This window comes from Argiope bruennichi, chromosome 4 (genome assembly GCF_947563725.1).
Source record: "Argiope bruennichi chromosome 4, qqArgBrue1.1, whole genome shotgun sequence".
NCBI classification, from domain to species: domain Eukaryota; kingdom Metazoa; phylum Arthropoda; class Arachnida; order Araneae; family Araneidae; genus Argiope; species Argiope bruennichi.
In genome coordinates, this window is record NC_079154.1 from 65,187,888 (window position 1) to 65,210,303 (window position 22,416).

At 27.7% G+C, this 22,416-nt stretch overlaps 2 protein-coding genes across 4 annotated transcripts in view; one reads left to right on the forward strand and one right to left on the reverse strand.

Annotated features, from left to right (window-relative positions):
* Positions 1-22,416, reverse strand: part of LOC129965459 (major facilitator superfamily domain-containing protein 6-like protein A) — a 35,828-nt gene that overhangs the window by 12,821 nt on the left and 591 nt on the right. Inside the window, exons 2-4 of one of the 2 annotated variants that reach the window (XM_056079341.1) lie at positions 10,933-11,042; positions 7,860-7,959; positions 4,321-4,420 (exon numbers count right to left, since the gene is read on the reverse strand). In XM_056079341.1, coding sequence (XP_055935316.1) covers positions 4,321-4,420; positions 7,860-7,922 — 163 coding nt within the window. In that variant the 5' untranslated portion in view covers positions 7,923-7,959; positions 10,933-11,042. The remainder of the gene's footprint in view (positions 1-4,320; positions 4,421-7,859; positions 7,960-10,932; positions 11,043-22,416) is intronic. The other variant, XM_056079342.1, reaches the window with a different exon arrangement.
* Positions 20,806-22,416, forward strand: part of LOC129965460 (uncharacterized) — a 29,166-nt gene continuing 27,555 nt past the window's right edge. Inside the window, exon 1 of one of the 2 annotated variants that reach the window (XM_056079345.1) lies at positions 20,806-20,931. The gene's annotated coding sequence lies outside the window, so the exon portion shown is untranslated. The remainder of the gene's footprint in view (positions 20,932-22,416) is intronic. The other variant, XM_056079346.1, reaches the window with a different exon arrangement.

A 22,416-nucleotide genomic window follows, 5' to 3' on the forward strand; every position in this document is an offset into this window, starting at 1 on the left:
TACCAAATTTTATCCGTCTAGTTCAAAGCGTTTTTGAGGTAATCTTTGTCGCAGATCGGCTTACACAAACAGGAAGACAAAATACCAAAAAAAAAGTTCTTCGAAATTAGAGAGATTCGTCAAAACTTCAAATTCGATTTTTTTTAATTTATTATTATTTGATGATTATAATATTCTGTTCTTCATATGCGAAAAAAAATTAGATTCTAAAATGCTCTCATCCAAATTGTAATAATTTTAATGACCAAATTCACTGGATTCGGGCTCGTGATAAAAGATATGACATTTTGAGATCAATTTTTTTTTTTTTTTTTTTTTTTTTTACATTTACGAAATTTCCGGTTTTTATGATTCATATAGGTGAAAGTAAAGATACTTAAAACATCGGTTGACACCCGCATAAATATAAAATTCTGCTTAAATAATAAAAAGGATTTTTAGTGTTTGATGATTATTATTTCTCTATAAAAAAAAAGGAAAGAGTGATTTGTTCTGGAATTATATTGAACTACAGAGTTCAAAGAACCAGATACAACCAATTTTACATTAAAGAAAGAGATAGTTTAAAAGATGGGGTCATAGTTTGGAACAGACTCTCTTTAGACGATTGTTCTAATATCTCTGTATTTCTCGGAAACACTCATATTGGAGCCAGATATCGAATGAGATTCTTGACACATATATTAAACCATATATTGATGCAATAAAGTAATGGCATCATATTAATGGTTGATAATGCACGTAAATATTTTTTCATTCTTATTAACGAATTTCTATATGAAAATAGAGTTTGGAAAGAATGCAATGGTTAGCTATCGCCAGAACTGAACACTTTAAAGATTACATTAAAATGTGGTTGACTGATCAGTGTTCTCATCCTGGAATTGTAATCCTAAAGAATGTTGTTTAGAGAATAGTATCTTTTTCTTCGTTCAAGTGGTGGAAACTTAACGGAATTGCTGAATCCAAGTTTCTGTTATTCGGTTGAGAGCATTTCTCTTAATAAATATTATTTGCTTATTAAATATCATTTATACAACCTTTTGTTCAGTCAAGTTTGCATTTAATTCTTTACTCTAAAAATGGAATTTTATAAAGAAATGAAAAAAAATGAATTTATCGTATTTCCGATGCTAACTCTATGTATGTCTTATTACTATTTTGTAAATTTTGTTCACACATTGGATAACAAACATTACATCCATATTTTATGGATTTATTTCATTAAATTTAAGTACAGAAAATAGGTTTATACTTAACCTTTGAAGAAATAATTATAAAATTTCTGGCTATACTTAATATATGTACAATAAAAATAATATGTAATTACATTTAGTGTATTTTTAATTTCTCAAGTTTCTTCGAAATGATTAATAATTTGTTTATTAATTGCGATCTCAAAATTATACATTACTGAAAATGCAAAATTTATTCGCCTAAATCCAGTTTGTATGCTCTTCTAGGACCCACAATTCTGACAATTTATCGCTTTTTTAAAAGATCTTTGGTAGAAGTGGCTGGCATTGGCTCTTTTTTATGGCCATCTGCAACACTAAACAATTCGTTGTTACAAACTTTTGAATAACTTTCATTTTCGCAGTGTTTTGTATTTTATAGGAAGTTTGTTAAAACATTTCCGCCATAAAGATGTCAGCACCAGTACTGCATGGAAAAATGGAAGAATTATTCCTGTTTTCATTTTTAGGTCTATGATTATTCTAGATTTCCTCTTTCTTTTCTTTTTAGTAATATTTTTCATTATTCTTCAGCTCCACTTAGTGATAAAGATAATCAACGATGAATTAATAAAAAATTAAATGAACAATATTTAATTTTAAAAAATATCTTTAGTGATTTCATAAAATTTAATTCCTATATACTTCTGTTATTGATCACCACATACATAAAAAAATCTTTGAAGAAAATGCTCATCACTTTGATTGTAGGTTTCTAGGAAAATTTAAATCTTTTTAAAGTGTCATTTAATTAATCACACAAAATAGAAAAATTATTTACTTTGATTTTACAATATAAAGATATCGATATATTTTGAAGAAAAATTATAATCATTTGCGTATACATCTTTGCTTAGTTTCAAAAAATATAAATTAAATTTAGAATAGTTAAAAATTTAAAAATTCTTTAATAACTGAACAAAATATAATGATAATTACAGTACTTTTATTGCAATATCCTTTCTTCATTAACCATACAATGATAATTCTTCTTCCATGAATTTTTATTACAGAATGAATAACAAAATGCAACTCTCGTTATTGCATTCTTTTTTGCTACTTTTTGACAACTTCCTTTGGCAACCAGCTGGGAATATCATCTGCATATAATTTTATCTTTTATACATAATTTGATGTTCATGATTCCCTATACAAAATATTTTTAAGTATGAAATTGTTATTTACATTAAAATCTTGTTGTTTTAATATTCTTTATCTGTTCTATTTATGCGCCTCATTAAAATGAAGACAAACCCACGTCGCCCTAACATCATTAAATACTTTAGTCACTGGGTAATTTATATTCAAATCACGTGTTATTTTTTTCGGAAAGTGACTTTTTGATTTCTCTTGTAAAGTACACATATAATAAGCAGAATTTTCGTTAGTTTTTAACAATGGAAAAAAATTATTAAAACATTTAATGAAACAGCAAAAATGGTTTGAATTTCATTGCAACTACGTAAACTGTTATTAAAAATTTGGCTAAGAAAGGTTTTGAAATTATAAAAAGGCAACAAAAATTACTTGTAAACTAAATTATTATCATCAAAAAAAGTTATTCTTTTAAATTTTAAAATAATATAAAAGATCAGTTTTGTGTAATAAAATCAATTCTATGATGTAATAATAAAAACAATTTTGGATAATAATAAAATAAATAAACTGAATTCTGCGTAATATTTTTGAGAGTTATAGTGGGAGAATTTCAAATTCTCAGTTAATTTTTAATGAATTAAAATTCTAATTGAATTTCGAAGAAAATAACTCTGAAGTTAATACTAGGGATTACTTTTTTTTTCCAAAGAAAGAAATTAAAAATATCATTTTTATTGCAATAGTCACCTTTATATTTGCTTTCTTTTTAATGCAATTTGCAAATATGATTCCAAATTTTAATTTTATTTCGAAAAAATTTTGACTGTTGCGATTTTTGCTTTTAGATTCTCTTTAGTATTTCTGCGAATTGAATTTGTATCTTTAACTAGAGTGAAGGATTTCCCCAAAACTTTCTCGTATACTTTCTAATTAAGCTGCCATCCCTCTCTTTTCACATAAAATTTTGAACTTTTGGTAAGGCTGCAAATGCCTTGCATGGCAACGATAAATTCGGAATATAGATAGATCTTTGGCGTCAATTTAACATTTCTACTGAATTTATTATTTTATTCTAGAAGATTTTCTTGGTTATTAATACAATTAATAGTATCTCAAGATCCAATTTGTGCTTTCCAACCGATTAAAAACAAAATTTGACACAGAATTACAATTGTAGTCACAAAATCACTTGTCAAATTTGATATATTTAAGTCGTTGCAATTTTGAGTTATTGCATTTACATGCTTGTGAAGTACAGACCGACAGGCGGTCAACCTCTTGATGGACTTGATTGCAAATTTAACAGGCATTTACACTTTCGATGTTAAATCTGTGTTTCAAATTTTATTCACAGTTTTATAGTTATTCAATTCACCTGTACTATACAAACTTTCACTAAATCGATTTCACTCAAAATTTGATAGAAGTCTAAAAATTTAGCCATATGACAAATTCCATTAGTCTAGCTCAAAACGTTTTCGGGTTATTTTATCATAAACACACAGACATGATGCTTAAAAAGTATTTATAGAACTCATGGGAATCTAAGACTAGGAGACTCGTCAAATCTGGATGATTACAATACTTTCTCTACACCTTGTATACGAGAAAATAAAAACTGTTTCTTGTTTTGTGAAGCATTGACAAGTACTTGTGATATCCATTTTTGAAAAGCATTGATATTAGTAAGATTGAATCAAGACAAAGCGATAACTTAGTGGTGAGCAATGTCCTAAAGTAGCTTCTCTATATTTTATAAAGCAGCAAGAACTTTTTAAATATTCATAATTTTATCATCTGCTTTAATAAATTACGATTTCCATATTTGTATTTCGTTAAAAAATATACTTATTTTAGTAATAATACAATAAAAATGTGTATAAATTTAAAATGTCAAATCATTAATACTAGTATTATTACCTGTATTAAAAATGACCCATATTATTATCAATAAGTTTGTAGAAGCCATTAAGAAATGAAATCTTACCTGTAAACCAAAACAGTACTGTAAGCTTCAAAGGCACTAACGGTTTACAAATGACAATCTTGAATCCTTTGTATATATTAAAGTGCACCCGACATTCCTTCTGTAAAAGAAGAATATATATTAATATTTTATGTATGTGTTTTAACATAATTTTTTCCATGTAAATAGAATTAAATAAATATTTAATGATGATTTGAGCGAATAGGTTACCTAAAATTATAATAAAAATTGTTGAAATTCCTTTTCTACTGTGAAAAATGAGTTCTAATAGAATACTACCAAGACTGTTCTAACCTTAATTTTCTTGTCAACTTTCATAATAGGAAGTCTTTTGTTTAGATTTGTTGTACGGACGAAAAAGAAAAAAAAAACTGGAGAAAGCATTTTTGAACCATGCTATTTTCTATTTGCTCAAAATTTCTTGTAAATCTCCAATTTTAATTTGAGATAAATAAAGTTTCATTCATTTAGCTAATTTTGTGTGATTGTGTCCACAAACAAACGAACAGTCTATCCATTGACGGATTTGGTTCGAAATTTCGTAAAAAGTGTTATTTTTAATTTTTTTGTATATGAAGTAGACAAAGAGAAAGTATTTTCGGTTTACAACTCGCCGATTTATAAATACAGGATGTCCCGAAAATAAAGAAAATTATCTCTAGCAGCATATCTTCTAGTTGCAATGCAAATTTTTCGCGTAATTAACAAAAATTAAACTTTTATATCAATAATCTTCAAAACATATGAGAGTGACCTCACCGAATCTTTCTCGCATACTTTTTGATAAACTCTTTGATTTCCTTCTATGCATAAAACTATACACTTTAAATGAGACCTTGAATATCATGAGTGCTCAGATTTTTACTTTCAGAGTCTCACAATGAGAGTTTTCATATTGCAGTAAAGAAAATCGAATGTGTATTTTGAATGCCGATTTATGAACCGATTGAAAATACAATTTGACTTAAAAATACAATTTTAGTAACAAGATAACATGCAAAATTTCATTTATTTAAGCTGTTGCGTTTTTGATTTATCGCATTTATAAACCGATCGATACCTGAGCGCATTTTATTACAAATTTGATGCGGAACTATATTATTAATTTTAAACTTGAGTACCAAATTTTATTTATCTAGCTCCTTACATTTAGTAGTTATCGTGTTCATTTGTACTCAGACATCAGACAGACAGACTTCTTGTGAATGATGTCATTCAAAAATTGATAGAAACTAAAAATTGAATGTAAAGATCATATACCAAACTCTTTTTATCTAGGTCAAACCGTTTTTGAACTATCGTATTGACATACAGACAAAAATGAAAAATTCTTTGTATGCATTTTTCGGACACAAGGAGATCTGAAGGGTAGAGATTTCTCAAGATTTCGAATTCAAATTCATTTGGAGATCACAATACTTTCTGTTTATATGAGAAGAATTCTTTTGTGAATGAAAAAGTGAAAAAAGTAATTGGTTAAAGATTGGTGAGATACCAATTGATTTAAAATGATAGTCGACGTTTTTAATAAATTTCCTTTAATTCCAATAGTGAAATTTGGAAATTCTGGGATCAAAGTTTCAGCTTCTTTATAAAAGTAATTAAATTGTTACTATCTAAAAAAATATTCAATCTATCTGTGACTTATTCTATTACATAAGCGTTGTGAAAGATAACACACGCATTCTACAGATATATTATTCAATTTGCATGCGATTCAAGTTACCTGCATTATATTTACATATTACATTCAATCAAAATTATCTTTTGTTTCGTAACATTTATAGAAATTTTTCATTCATATAAAATCATTTTTCATTATTTATAGAATTATTTCATTCAATTACAATTTTCTTTTTTCTCTCTTCAATGTGCATAACATTAAATAATTCTCAATAGGAATATGAGTTCGTATTTGTATGACGCTTGAAAAATTGTCTACTAAACAATAAACTATAGCAAATAATTCAAACAATGCCGAGGAGACTTTATTAGAATTAATAACAATAAACATAATTTAAAGTTAGATGATTCAGTCAGTCTGTATAAACCATTTTTACTGCAGGTGCTTTCGGAATCAATTTGATAAGCTTGATAACGAAACGTTTAAAAGTTCCTCGCTTGAAAATATGGTGACGTAATGAAATGAACGTAACTGTTAAGAAAATAAAGATGATTTGTTTCTAATGCTTTCTTAGTCATGCTATGATATAGAACTACAGTGGCTTAATGGTAAAGTACTGGCTTCGTGGCAGATGGTAGAATATCGGATTGCATGCGTGAACTTTAATTACTCCGATGATACGCCTTGTATGTGGCGGTTAACATTAGGTTGTATTCGTCAGAATATTTGATGACCTTTAAATTATTTGATGTTATATATTTTCTTAAAAAGTCGTATCCAATGTTAATAATCTCAAAGCATATTATTTTACGAATTCCATTTTTATATCATTTGTAAATTTAAAAATTAGTTTTTAAGTAAAGTTAGATTTCATTTCTTATAATTTTTCTCTAATTCTTATATAGTTTAAAAACATTTTAAGTGTATTTTATAAAAACACTTTTCATTGCTTTAATTATTAGATTCATGCTCAAGTCTTTTGTGGCATTATTCAATGCACTTGTTATGGCACAGTATCGCTGTTGTATGATTGATAGAAATTTTTAAAAATAAAATAGAGAAATCGAGCCTGATATATTATCACATTACGATGTTTCAAACTACAGATATCGTAGAGAGACCTCCAGCTCAGGTATTATTTTTGTCAACTGACTGCAATTCAAAATAATTGTGCTTTATTTCAATATAAACTTCTTGTAAACCTTTAAAAGAGTTTGTAGTCTAATTTAATCATAAACTTGCAAAATGAATAAAATGATATTTTATAGTATATATCCGCACTTTTCTTTCAATAACTTTTTTATTCTTTTCTTTTAATAAAGGATAAAGATGTCATTTTGTTTTCGAATTGGACACTTAAAGAATTGTAAAGGCTTAAATAAACACTTAGAAAATAATCAGGTTTCTCAAGATAAGCCAACTTTGCTATCCTACAAAATTGCATTTCATATTAATTTCAAATAAATGTGCTGTAAATGTCTTAATCTTTGCAAGAAGAAAAAATCAAACACTATGGTAAAAGAAAATCATTGAATATCAAAATGAAAATAATGCTATTTCGATATGATAATTTCTTATTATAATTAACAAAATTTGCAAAGCATTGGCAAGGAATTATTTGCATCTGTTCAAAGATTATCATGCGTTATTATTCTAAAGACAATAATTCTGAAAACAGTTTATTTACATTACATAATCGGACAGAAAAATATGAATTCAAAAGTCATATTTTGCTCCTTGATATACTTTGAGAGGAAAGTGAGAATTTAATAAACTCTGTACAATGCATGCTGCACATCTAAAGCGAAATTTTAAATTAATTTCTCTTTAGATTTTTAAAATGTCTAATATAGAATTTTTTTTTTTTTTTTTTTTTTTTTTTACTGTTGTGATTCATTCGTAAAATTTTACTTACTGAAGAAGAATCAGACTTCGTAAGAATTTCGGAAGAATCTTTTGACTCCAACTTTTGAGCCATATTTTCTCGAGTTTTCTATAAGAGCAAACTAAATAACCTAAAAAAAGATAAAAATAATTAAAAATAAAGCGTACAATAAAGTTCTAAATTTATAAAGCAATATTTATTAGAGAATTTTATTTTTAGGTTTCTGGCTTTACATTTTTCAATAGTTTATGCACCTCTTTGAAATAAAGGATATTCATCCTTATATTGTATTTATGCTAATTATACTATATTTTATATTGATTCTCTAATTCTTTATCTCTTAATTTTTGGGAACTATCAACTACTGAGAGACGGAATGTTGGATTTAATTATGTGTAGTATGATATAATTAAAATCTATAATGTAGAAAATTTTTAATTATTGTTTGAGATCATATGAGAACATGATGTTGCTTTGGTTAGGGGGTTTTGAAGCTCGAAATCGCGTAGGCAATGAATAAAGCATAAATGGCAATTTTCTTCATCATCTTTTAATAGCATACATTTCTTTACCTGCTTTTACCAGCATTGCATTGTAATTATATATACTTCTTTGAAAGCAGATGCGTTTTTAAAAGATTTACCTGCTTATACCAGTATTGCTTTATTAGTACGTATACTTCTTTGACAGCAGATGCTTTTTTAAAAGGTTGATGTAGAACTATGACATCATAGCTGTTATTTAATCTCAAAATAGGTCGAGCCCCAAAACTTTGTTTGCCAACTAGAAAAATTAAAAATGGAATTTTAAAAAAATTATATATATATGTGTGTGTGTGTATGTGTGTGTGTGTGTGTGTGTGTGTATGTATGTGTGTGTATGTGTGTGTGTGTGTGTAATAATATTTTATTCCTAATTTCAATTTAATTAATTTCTAAGATTTTATCTTAATTTAGCCCATAGTAACTTCATTCTAAAAATATTCTCTTATTTCGTGATCCAATTCCACTTTCGGTTTAATTGATTTTTCTGTAAAACTAATTTCTATAATCAGTACTATGCCTCAAATGAAAGTGATACTTCCGTTGCCCTTGTCAAAGGTCAACATATGTATTCCATCCGCTCGTGGCAGGAAATCCTATGTTATATAAGACTAGTGATCATTTCTTTTACCCTTCTTTCTTACTTCTGCTTTTGTGATACACTGCTTCTGCTTGTAAATGTTTATGCTTTCCTGGATGGTGGTAGTGAGAGAATAAAACGAAATTAAAAATTTAAAATGTCTCTTCACTGCTGTCCAACCTGCACTTCTGCTTCAACTAAAATAATATTACATATATATATATATATATATATATATATATATAGAGAGAGAGAGAGAGAGAAAGAGAGAGAGAGGGGGGGAGGGGATAGAGATCGATAAAGAAGTCCTGTAAATGTTTCAAACCGGTTTAAACTGATTGATGACCTAAATTAATTAAGACAAATAATGACTTAAAAAATAATAATGTTCTCACATGAGAACTTGAAATTTGAGATCGTAGATTTAATTTTAAATTTTATGAATTTTGTTTTCAATTTTTTTAAATACTAAAGAAAGTGCCTTTATAAATTGTGAAAGATAAAACTTTTTTAATGTACATAAATTCTAAATGAAACTATTATATATATATTGTTATTATTTATTATTATTATTATTGCAAATTTCACATTTTAAAGCGCGCCATCTATTGGGAAATTTCGAATTTTCTTTGTTACTATTTAATAAGCAAATGACGAGCGCATCATCCGAAGTAATCATTTTCCATTTTGGGGTCATTTGGATTGTAAAAATCCTCAACATCTTTCTAAATTGGTGAAGCTCAGTTTAAACAACTATACACTAAGTTAACCTGGATTGGCGGATCTTGGATTGAATTGAAATTCAAACCGCTATTTTACGATCAAGAGATTGGAATTATTTTAGAATACAATTGAACGACTGATTGAATTTTATGATATAAAAGCCAAATTTGGTCATACTATGATAGACAAGGATAACAGTTCTCAACAGTTATGACAGTTCTCAAACCCTTGGAATTGATGGCTCAAGTTACAAACTTGAAAATCCCACATTACAAAAGTCTCATAGATGTTACGTGACTTTGAATCATAAAATTTATTTACAAAATTAGTAAAAATATTCATAATTAAATAAATATATTCATATTATGAATACCAATCGACTTTTCAATAAAAATTCCTTATTTTTATTACAGAGAACTTAATTAACATAAATAGGCATAAAAGCTAATATATATATATATATATATATATATATATATATATATTATACTTTCTTAAATTGTTGAATCAGCTAAAATCTAACTTTCCCACACTGCGCGTGAAGAGATAAAATACCGCTGATCAAGCAAATTCTTTTTTAAAATCTCCCTGTGTTTCCTCTACCTTGTCCACGCGTATAACGAAAATCCCTATTGAAATCTCAATACATTAGCACTGTAAAGAAATATTTTCCCTATTAAAATCATAGGTTATATAAGACCAGGGATAAAATGTCCAAGAGCTTTTTCCTCATTTCTTTCTGTGTGCTCATCGCTTGTACATATGCCTGCTTCTTCAAAATGAAATAAAACCACGTCACGAAATTAAAAGTATCTTCACTGTCTTCAAACACTGCATTCTGCTTCACATAAAATAATGCTTACATATATATATATATATATATATATATATATATATATATATATATATATATATATATATATATATATATATATATATATATATATATATATATATATATATATATATATATATATATATATATATATATATATATATATATATATATATATATATATATATTAATTACAAAATCTGATTATTCCTGTTCCTTGTACTAGTATTGCAATTTTGGCAGATAATTTTGTATTCCATTTCTTTACTTATTCTTGTCTCAGGTAAATAAAAGTTCCATTCTTCCATTATTTTTCATATAAATTTAATTTTTAAAAAAACTTATTTTACATCTTAAAAAAAACATAGATCAAAAGAGAAAATTATGGAGTTTAGTATTTCTTTTCTGCTCTTATACACTTACCTTTCTTAATCACTTGACATTTTTAAGTTTCTTTCTTCTAAAACTGTTAAATACAAGACACTCTTGTTGATGTTGCTTTGTTAACCATAACGTTCAAGAGGTCTTTCCGACTGAAAAAAAAAATTATTTTTCAAAGATGTTTTTTCAAAGCAAAGAATATTTTGAGTAGGCCAACTTAAATGGCTCGTTTTAAATGGATGGCAAAGATATCACCTGAGATGACATTTCATACTGGCGATTCTTCATCTTTCTGTGCTTTTTAGCACAATGCCATCCGGTGCCACCACATTGGTGCCACGCGAATTTTCATTTATTTTATGCAATGTTTATTTTATTTTAATTATTTATTATTAATCATTATCTTCATTATGAAAATAATTATTATTCCAATTAATTATTTATTTATTTTATGAAAATAAAGATTATAATCTCAAGGAGATCTCAAAAAATCATCAGCGACAGAAGTTCTATCGGCGCCAAACAAAATAATTCCGATCGACGTGAGAAGGGCAGATTGTTAACACATATTTGATCCGCAAAAGCTGATTTTACATAGAGCAAACTCCCACGCACGAGAGATCGATAAAACCTGCTCATAAACCAAGATTCTGTGTTCCCTAAATTGAAATTCTAGCAATCAGTGGACACAGTTCTAAAAGAATCTTTAAAACGTTTGAAAAAATCAACATCTAATGTTTCTTTATTATTTTGTGTATAAATTTCCTGTGCGTATTTTTAACTCGATCGACTGCTTTGTCTAAATTACTTTCCTGGGAATAACCAAATCTTCGAACGATGGAAGATTGGTTATTAATGAAGTTTCAAGGCATTTATATACAAAAAAAGTAATAAATAAAGTTCATGAAATATCAAGAGGGGAAAAAAAGAGGGGCCAACAAAAGAGTGAAAAAATGATTGACTATCAAATTTGTTGCGATATATTAAAAGAAGGAACATCTTTAATGCAAAATTCACTGATTAAAAAAAAATAAAGAAAAAGTGAGCATTTGAAATATGAAGATAAATATTAGATTAAATAGCAATTAAAATCGATTTTTTTTAACTCTAATATAACTACCATGAAGTAATAAGCATTTCCGTGTTCATATTAAAGCAGTCTTTAAGTCAAGTACATCCATTTGACAATTCTTCAGCCAGTTAGGTCAGGAGCAACTCATTAGCTCAAATACAAACAGTATTACAAAAAAAAAAAAAAAAAAAAAAAACACGATGAAATGCAATTTTAAAAAAAAATGTTCATCCTCTTTTAGTGACCCCAAATTTTTAACTACAATTATATGGATTACTTTTTTTATAAAATTATCGACATATTATTTAAAGAAAAGAAAACAGATATGTATTAAGCCAATTATATATTTCTTTCACGGCAACGCAATGCAATAGTCAGGAGTTGCTGGTTTATTCAAATACCGATGAAACATTTTTAATAACAGGTGATGAAATACTGGTTTATGCATATGAGTTCAAACTAAAAGGTAACGATCGCAAAAGCTGTGAATATCGTCACTAAGACCAAACGCAATACGTGGGAGTTGATAGAATGTGAAAGCGAAGTTTATTGTTTTTTTTTTAACAGGATAACATTCGTAAGTTGGATATAATTTATGAATTATGCAAAGATCTTTCAAAACTTCAGTGCAGATTTTGAACGTAAAGCCATTAGACTCCGAATGTAGGTACTTCCTTCTCATAATGTTCTTCCACAAATGTTCACAAAGAAAGAGTTTTTAAAAATTTTTAATTAAAAATTAATCAAATATTAATATTTCTTTTCAATAATTTTGGAATATATTATTTCGCAAAATTCATTTCCACGCCATTTCAAAATTCAAAAAATAAACAATTTTATCATATTTACTTTTTATGTAATCTTTCCCCAATTTTAATAATTTTTTAAAAATATCTTTAAATAAATTTTACATTAATTCTTTTCGTAGTTTTAATTACTGCTTTTATACTCAGCCAGCTGAAATGACATTAAGCATATATTTTATGGGCATATTATCGTTGCCATAATTTAGAGAAAATTGTTTAAAATAGAATGAAAACAATCATATTAAATCTAAATTATGAAGATACTGTTATATTCCGGACTGTACGTACAAAATTTAAAGATATTTTTATGCATTGTTCATTAAAATAGTTTTGCCAACAGCAGCATTCAATATGTAAAACGTTTATTATATCATAAAGTTGATTCAAGACTCACAAAAAAGTAACCAAATACGTCCTCCTTTATTGAGAAGTCGTGTATTTCTACAATTTATGACCGACGGCCTAACGATGTATTCATTATAATGCCATTTCGTCCACCAGAGCTAGTTAAGTTAACAAACTATTTTATTTATTTATTGGTGGGGAGTTATAAATCATGCGTTTGCTAAATGAGGACTGATGATTATCGTATGTGTGTAATACATCTGCATATTCATGATGCATTATTCCATTTGGGCTAAAAACAGGAGACAGTCGTCTTGTAACCTTCCAGATTTAATTTTTATTTTGCTGTCAAAATGGAAACTTATTCCGAAAAATCGATACGAAACAATAGATCAACAAATCAATGAGAAACATATACGAGAATCCATAAAATGGCACCTAGGGCCCATTTAACCCTTTAAAGGGCCATTTTTTTTCTACTCATATTATGTTAAAATATTTTTAGGCTTGAAATTATAATAAGGAAAGGGATTCATTTAACTTATTAGATAAATTTAATTTGATTAATTAATTAATTTGGTTAATTAATAATTAAGTAACAAATCAAGACACGTTATTTTGTGTAAGATAAAGAACTGAAGCATCTAAGTTTCTGTCTTTGTAAAAAAAATTGTCAGAACTTATGCCAACCTACATAATTTCATACAAATATTGATAAATTTGGTGGGAAGCATACTTCCCACGGCCCTAGAAAGGGTTACGTAATAGCAAATACATTAGAAGTAGTGCATAAATAAAGAAGAAGAATCTGAAAAAGAACAAGATTAATTGCTGTTCTTTTCTGTTGTGATTTATTTTGAAAGTTCCGTTTCTTAATTAATATATAATAATTGCCACTTATTGTGATCACTTGAAGACTTAAGAAATCCAACATTATTCTATTGATCACAATGACCGAATCAGATAAGATTAATCTATGTTTTAATCACATCAAGGGTTATCTCTAATTTATTTCAAAAATAATTTCAAAACTCCTTAATGGTTACTTATCGACAATTATCCCTCAGTGTCCACTAATATACTGTTTGAACTCTTATTGTTTCTTAAATTTGTTGAATAATAATTTTGTTATTGATAACAATAACCGAATCAGATAAGATCAACTTATATTTTAATAACATCAAGGGCTATCTCTTATTTTAAAAATAATTTAAGAATTCCTTAATTGTTAATTATCGACAATTATTCCTTGCAGTTCACTAATATGTTGTTTGTGCTCTTATTATTTTTTAAATGTGTTGAATGAACGCAAATTGTCAAATGCTTGACTCATTTCGGCATTCCTTGGAGTGCTTTTTTTTTATTCACTTCCCATTGGCGTAATCAACATTTATTATTTGGTCCTGATAACAATGATTACGATTTTTCAAAATTTCACAAAAAAAAAAAAAAAAATTGTAGCATTGCGATGATTTATTTTTGATAAACTTTTATAACTATTACGAATTTCAATTTTGTCTTTAATTTTCAAATCAATGTCTTTTTTTATCCAATTTTACTTTTATAAATTAATTTCGGAAAACAATAATTATGGTTGTTCCTACCGACTTAGCATAGCTGTCCATTTAAACCGATCCAGACAACTCTAATCCAGTCGAGAAAATGTTAACCTCATTCAATGGAAAAAAAATGATTCTCGGGTGTCTGTTGGTTTATAAATGGAGCATGAAATTCTATCAACTTCAATTATTTATACCAGTTGAAAATGAAGGATGGGTCGATTCTCGTTTTACAATCTACTTATATTAAATGCTGTCGTGGTCTTACTTGACGAAGTTTTGTGCATTTTAATACGTCGGTTCGGGAATAGAGGATTTTAACTATATAAATCGATTCATAACATTTTTTTCTACAATTGATTGACTTTTTACAGTTATTGATAGTTAGAAAGAAGGATTCTGTTTAATATCTGTGTAATTTATGAAACGAATAAAAAATCAAGCTAAATACCGCGAAATTTAGAATATAGATGAATTGCGTTAACGTTTTTAATACCACTATAATGTCACAAGACTGATCTCCACTATCAGGTCCATGAATAGAACATTTGTAAGACAATTATAATAACAAAGCTTTAATGTCTAACAATTTGATGGAATCATGTTACATAAAGTTATGCCTAAATGATTTAAATGAAATTAAATATGACCAATAGCTGTTTCGAACAACTAGTCGCCAAACGCGAAGAGTGATTAATACAGCAGAACAAATGATCATCTCATAAAGCAGACCTAAATGAAGCAAAATATACATGTCCGCGAAAATACTGACGAAGAAATTTTTTAACGAATCAATGAGGAAAAACTACTAGAATTAATTTTATAAATTAATATTAAAAATAATAGAGGAATATTTTTGTAATTAAAAGTGGGGACTGCATGCAGAATTTAAAATATGTAATCGTCCTATCAGAAGTTTAATTAGAAAGTTTATATCTTTATAATTTTTTTATTTGTGTTTGTTTCTTATGTCTCCATTTTTATTAGTTTAAATTTCAAATTTAAATTAGAAAAAAAAAATTGTTGAAAAAATAAAAGAAAACGTTTATTGTTTTTCTACTTAAGTTATAAGTACCCCAAATGTTTGCTAGAAATAAAAAACGCAAAAATTTATTACATCAAACTGCTTAGATCGTTATTATCGTCAGACAAGTTAAATAGTGATTATAGCTATCGGAAGGTCGAGCTCTGCTGTAGCCTGATAGAAAATTTAACCAGTTTTAGGAGGAAAATTTACTCAACTAAAGCTGAGTAAACAATTTAGAACTAGTTTCTAAGGGAAAGAGGAAATAAGTAATGAACACAATTTTGTATTATTTGAAAATGTATTTGTATTTGCTCTCTTGACAAATGAGTTAACTTAGAGAGAATTAGTATTTGTTGTTTGATTTCAAAGCACTGTTTCTTTCTTTGAATTTTCATCATGATATAATTTTCCTTTCGTTTATTCCTTTAGTTACATTGTGTTACTTTAAGGCGCACGGAATTAATCTGTATCTAACAATATATTTTTAAAAAATTCTATATTTTTTAAGTGAATTACCTCTAATAAATGATTCATCATAAAACCTTTTACAACATATGGGTAAGAAACTTGAAATTCTGCAGTTTAATTACCTGTTGAGTAATAACAGATGATTTGTTTAAAAATATTTCCAGATTTTTTAAATAATTAGAAATTTGACAAGATTTAAATTTTTTTATCTTTCGCTTTATTAAAGAATCATTTGTATAAATAAAATCATACCATCTCCAAACTTTAAAAAAAATATTCTTTTTCAATAACAGCAGTTTTCCATAGCAAAATCTTATCATTATATCATCAGTCGCCATTTTTTTTATTATTAAATATTGTTACAAACCTGTAATGTTGCTTCCCAGCACGGTTAGTTCAATCACTGGGAAGACAGTTTTACGATCAGTTCTGTTGGATGCTGATCGGGTGCCGCGTCAGTGATCTCGGAGGTTGACGACAAACTTGGTGACTTTGGCGACAAAATAGATATCACTGGAAACTTCCATAATTTTAGCAATTGAACCAAAAGAAATCGAAATACGCCTGATTGGTCCAGAACCTTCTCGGCCCGCCTCTTGGGAACTATAAAGGCCGGCAGTCTCAAGCTGCAATCAATCGGGGTGGTCGGAATCAAATATCGCGTCGGCGGGAGGATAGCGAAGCAACGGTGGAATAGTTGAATAGTCCGGTGAAGAACAAGCGTTATGTGGAACTCAAGCGATTGCTGAACTGAGCTGTGTGCAGAGTCCTGGTGTTTATTGTGGATGCAGCATCGAGTCGTGTATGGAGTAACCAGTTGTGTAATAGTGAGTCGGCATTTGGATACAGCTAAAGCGAGGAAACAGTGAAGAATTGCAGACGTTTGGAGAGGCCGTAGAGTGAAGTTACGTGAATTCCCTCCTTCTGCTGAATTCTGTCTGGCCGCTTTGTGTGGTGTGGTCTGTTTGCTGCTGTGTGTTGCCTGTGTCCGTCTCGGCTGTATACATTTGTCGTCTGTGTATTCGTCGTCTTTGTATTAGTGCCATCGTATTTAATAAAAGTCGTTGTCGTTTATTACTGAGGCCTGCTGATTTTTTCTCACCATATACTCACTACAAGCGAACCCAGTGAATTTACGGACTCAGTGGAATTGAAGTAATTCGTAACAATATCATGTGAGAAAATTGTTCATTTTAACGCATTAATTGTAACAGAGCGAAAATTCTACAAATACGCAACATAAAGTTTGAGAAATGATCGATTTTTAATTTTTCTTTCCCTTTTTCTTAAAGATATACTATATTTCAGATAGCTTTCATTTTAACTTTATATTTTTCATAATTCTACTTTTTCATCAAAGCTCAACTTTTATTGAAGATCATATTTCCATTATCTTAAATATATGTTTAAGTTAATGAAAGGGGATATTAATGTTATTTTAAATATATGTATATATGTTTAAGAACAATAGTTAAAAAATTAATATCATATATGTGAATTAGGGCTTACATTATGGATGGAAGATTGCAGAATTACATTATACATTTGTCATGTCATTTATCTGCCAAAACAAAAATTGACGAACAGAAAGCATCAGATTTTAGATGAATATTAGAATAGAGATTAAATATCAAAATATTGGTGATGATGATGTAGTGCCCGCGTTACAACGGAAAGATGGGTGCAGTAGCTTCTGAGGGTAAAGATCCTTGAGCACCCAAGGGCAGAAGTCTGGCTTCTAGCTCATATGAATATGACACTCACACACTTTTTACGGGGTGATGGCTCTTTCACACACCTCACAGATAGAGCCAGGGGGAAGAAAAGCTATGCCCGACCTGGGACGCCCACATCACGGGGAAGACGCGCTACGCCTAGGCCAGGACACCAGCAATATCAAAATATTATAATCTTTAATAATAGTGAGTTATGCATTAAATTCACTTATATTTTTCATCTGAATATAATATTTGTCAATGCCATAGAAATGGCTTTTAATTAGCACTTACAAATTATTTAACTTTTTGCTCCAATCTTCCAAAATATTCACTAACAAATACATCCACATTTGGAGCTGTACAACTGATTTTTTCTTCTTTTTAAGCTTAACTTTTCATTATCTTACAAAATCGACAAGCCCAAATATTAAATCAATTAGCTCTACAAAAGTATCCGTTCTTTTTCAACGAGCAACAATGGCTACGCATTTGTCATCTGTTGCAGAAAGTCGTCACTTAATTTGCTTCAAAAGATGTCAGTAAAAGATCAGTTTGAAAATTTATGAATTTAAACATTAAACTATTTAATTAAATATTTTTTCTATCAAGAAAACTGTCAGAATATTTTTAATATTTCTGTTTAGAGTACAAGATGGAATTAGAACACAAGCAGTTTTTTTAATATGTGTATATTTTCAGTTTTAAGTGAATCCACTTCTGAACTTTGCTTCATAGATATATAAGGCAAGATACTAAACGAGTGTTGTTTTAGAATATATCATGCTTCAGATAAAAAAATTGAATAGTTTAAATATTTTTAACAATCAAGTAACCTACAAATTTATTCCATCTAATAACATTCCTAAGATATTTACTGGGAAAAAATATAAAAACACCTTTATTTTTTATGTTTTTCCTTGAACTCATGTGATATAAGCATCTCTTCATGATTTTTTGTTCAAACATCGAATGATATTGAAATGTAACAGAATAAAGTATTTTTTCATTAAATTTCTATTGAGAGGCAATTGTACAACTTTGTTTCAGATCTTGGTTGCAATATTTTTCAATAAAAAAATGATCTATTCAATACTTATTTTAAAAATGAGATAATTAAGAATTAATTAATTGTTCTTCCAAATTATTATTTTTTTTTCAAATCAAAATTTAGTTTTTTCCTGTTGGTATTAAAATTTAATGGCATTCGTTTGAATTATTCAAAATTATTTTCTAAATTTTAACCACTCTCACTTCGTATAATGTGATTGCCATGCATAGTGTTGTTCATAAATTTATCCATGAATTTCACTATTTAGATTCATACCAATAAACAAAAAAACAGACAACACCTAAATACACCAACAGAAACAAAGTTCTAAAAAACAAATGCCAAAAATTAGATGACAAAAGTTAAAACGGACTTTTCAATAATTAAAAAGAGTTATTTTATGTTAATTGCATATAATAATATCATACGCCGAATAACATAATGTTTAATAAAAGATAATAGTTACAATACGTAAAACTGGAACTATATAAGACATGCATTTGAAGTTTGCCCTTTAGAGTTTTTGACACTGTTTGATTCAATACCTGACTTTCTAACTGTTAAAATTGAAACTGAAATTATGTTAGCATTTCTAAAAAAAATTCATTCGATTTCAAACCTTCCTTACAGACAAAAGAAAGTTTTTTTTTAATGTAAACATCTAATCCGAATTATGGTGGTATGATAATGTTTTAGGTTCGAGTCGCCTATCTTTATTTTATGTTTAAAATTTAAGAGATAGCGTGCAAAAGCAAAGATAATGCGCTCACAAAAATTGGATAACATTTCGTTGCCACAGCATGAGCATAAATTTAGTAACTGGAGCAATTAAAAGTATTGTTGCAAATTGCATATAAAAAAGCTTTGAAAAGTTTGCTAAAATTATAGAAAACATCATATTGAAATAAAATTTATGTATCTGGAATATTTATTGTTTGAATTTTAAAGTGGTGCCAAAATGGTTTTTATCGTTACAATAATAAGTAATACAAGACACTGAAATTATTGAGGAAAAGTTAAAATTTTTATAATCCTTAATTGAAATCTAACCACAATTACGGTAAATCCTTTCTTAGGCGGGTATTAAATACCCAAAATATAACTGCTTCTTTAATTTAATAACTCTAGATCAAATAGTCGACTCTATAAAGTTTTTGAATGATTTTTGCATAATGCATGCCACATTATGAAATTTATGGATAGTAAGAAAACTTACAAACTTCATCATCTTAAAACAAAAATTTCGAGTTGCCGAATTCTTTCTCTAAGTAAACGAGATGTATGGAAAAAAAAATGAAAGAACTATTTTTCCCAATATGAAAATTAAATTCAAAAATCAATCTATACTCATTTTATTTATTAATTATTTTATAATGTATGGTATATCATAGCAACAACATTTCTATAATATTATTATATTAGATAAAATATATTTATTATCTATTATATATTTATTATAATATTAGAATTAGATCAAATATATTTATCTACTATCACATATTTTATTGCGGTATATTAAATTTAAATTACACTATTTTAAAAAGTTGAAATTTTGTGACTTCCGCATTTAAAAAAGCTATGCAGGCGGACATCATAATGCTCACATCTTTTGATATTATTTTTCTCATATGTTTCAAAATCCTCATTTCTATAAAAAGTGCGCACTGGCATTTGTTTCTAGAAGAACCGCCCCCTAAATGCCCACCTTATGATCTTGCAGCATCTGTCTTTCCATTGAAGCGTTGTGAATTGAACAATGACCATTGTTCAATTCAAAACGCTTGCACTTCTTCCAGCAACTGCAGCTTCTCTATCTACACTGAATAGTAATGAACCACACGTTCGCCTTTTTTGCATATTTGAAAATACTTGAATTCCATTGAATGATTTTGGTTAGTTTTATTATACCTACCATGTGCTATCTACCCAAGGTCTATGATCTAGAACGATTCAATTTGATAGTAATAGAGTTTGAAGGGTGGAAATATGCATCTCAAGGTGACTTTTTGCATTTTAATTAAAGTTTTAGTTAATTAAAAATTAAGTAATATTTTGGCATTATTCCCAATAATTCTCAAAAATATTAATGTACAAAACTGATTTTTGAATCACTTAAAAAAAATTTAATGTTACACCAATATTGATGACAGACAAATGGTGCCGAAATCTTGACAAGCTTTGTTTATTGTTTCGATGCATAGACTCGACTCCATTGTTGCAATTATATTCAAAATCGACTTCATTGTTGCAATTATATTCAAACCATTTTTATTGCTTCGTCAAAATTTAATAGCGCTTTTTTATTCTATCGTTGAAAGCTAAAAAAAGAAAGATTTTACTTGTTATTTCTTAGCATAATAGTTTATGTCAATAATAAGAATGTAGAATTGCATTGCCCCAAAAACAAAATATACTTTAAAATAGAATTCCCAAACTTTTAGTGGCACTACAATGAAATAGTAGACTCCATTAGAACTCCATTAGCTCTGTTTATCATTTACACGATAAACAGAGCTACTGTAAACTAACAGAACTTTAAAATCTTTCACAATTTGAGGCTTACAAATAAATTTTGGTGAGAATCTTGATCATAAAGTTTTAATTCGGAGATTTAATTGTCAATGCTTAAAGAACTGCTCGCTAAAGGCGGTTACCAACATAACAGAAGCATAACAGTTTTTTCAAAATGTCAATGACATTTTCCCAACTAAAATTTAATCTTAATTTTAGTATTTTTCCATTAAACTTCGGAATATATAAAAATGCATAAACCCTTTTTAACTACTTAAAAAAAATTTTAAGTTAACTTTTCGGTGATATTTATTTTATTTCCTTAAATGTTTCTAAATTTTTTTTATCAATTTTGAAGAATATTTTTAAGTTTACTGTACAATAATATTTTTCATTGTTAGAAACCTGGATTTATATTCAAGCGCATTGTGAGGATGATACATGATGGGGTTTTTTTTATGTATGTTATCGCTGCTATGTAAGTAAGAGCAAATTTTAAAAATAAAATAAAGATGTACAAATCGAACCCAAGATTTAATCGTACTATGATGTTTCGGATTAAAGGCCCGAGTATTCTTTAATGTAATTATTTTAGTTAAAGTCACATGCATTATAACTATATTAAATACATAATTTTTTTAATAAATTTATTTACATTATTAATTATTTTAAATAATTAAAAAAATTGAAGTAAACTATAGATTTCTTCGGACAGATTCTTCGAATATTTACGTTTATTTTAAAATTCTTCTTAATTATCTGTAAAAATCAATTTAATAATAACTATATTCAAAGAAATTTTATATTAATTATTATTGATTATTTGTTTTCTTTTACTGATTATTGCTTCATTTTACTATCACCTTAGTTTCGAGATCGTGATATAATTTTTATATCGGAAATGGAATTATAGAAAAAAAATGTATTGGAAAAGGGTCTCGAGAAGAAAGAGTTCGCGAAATTTAGAATCAT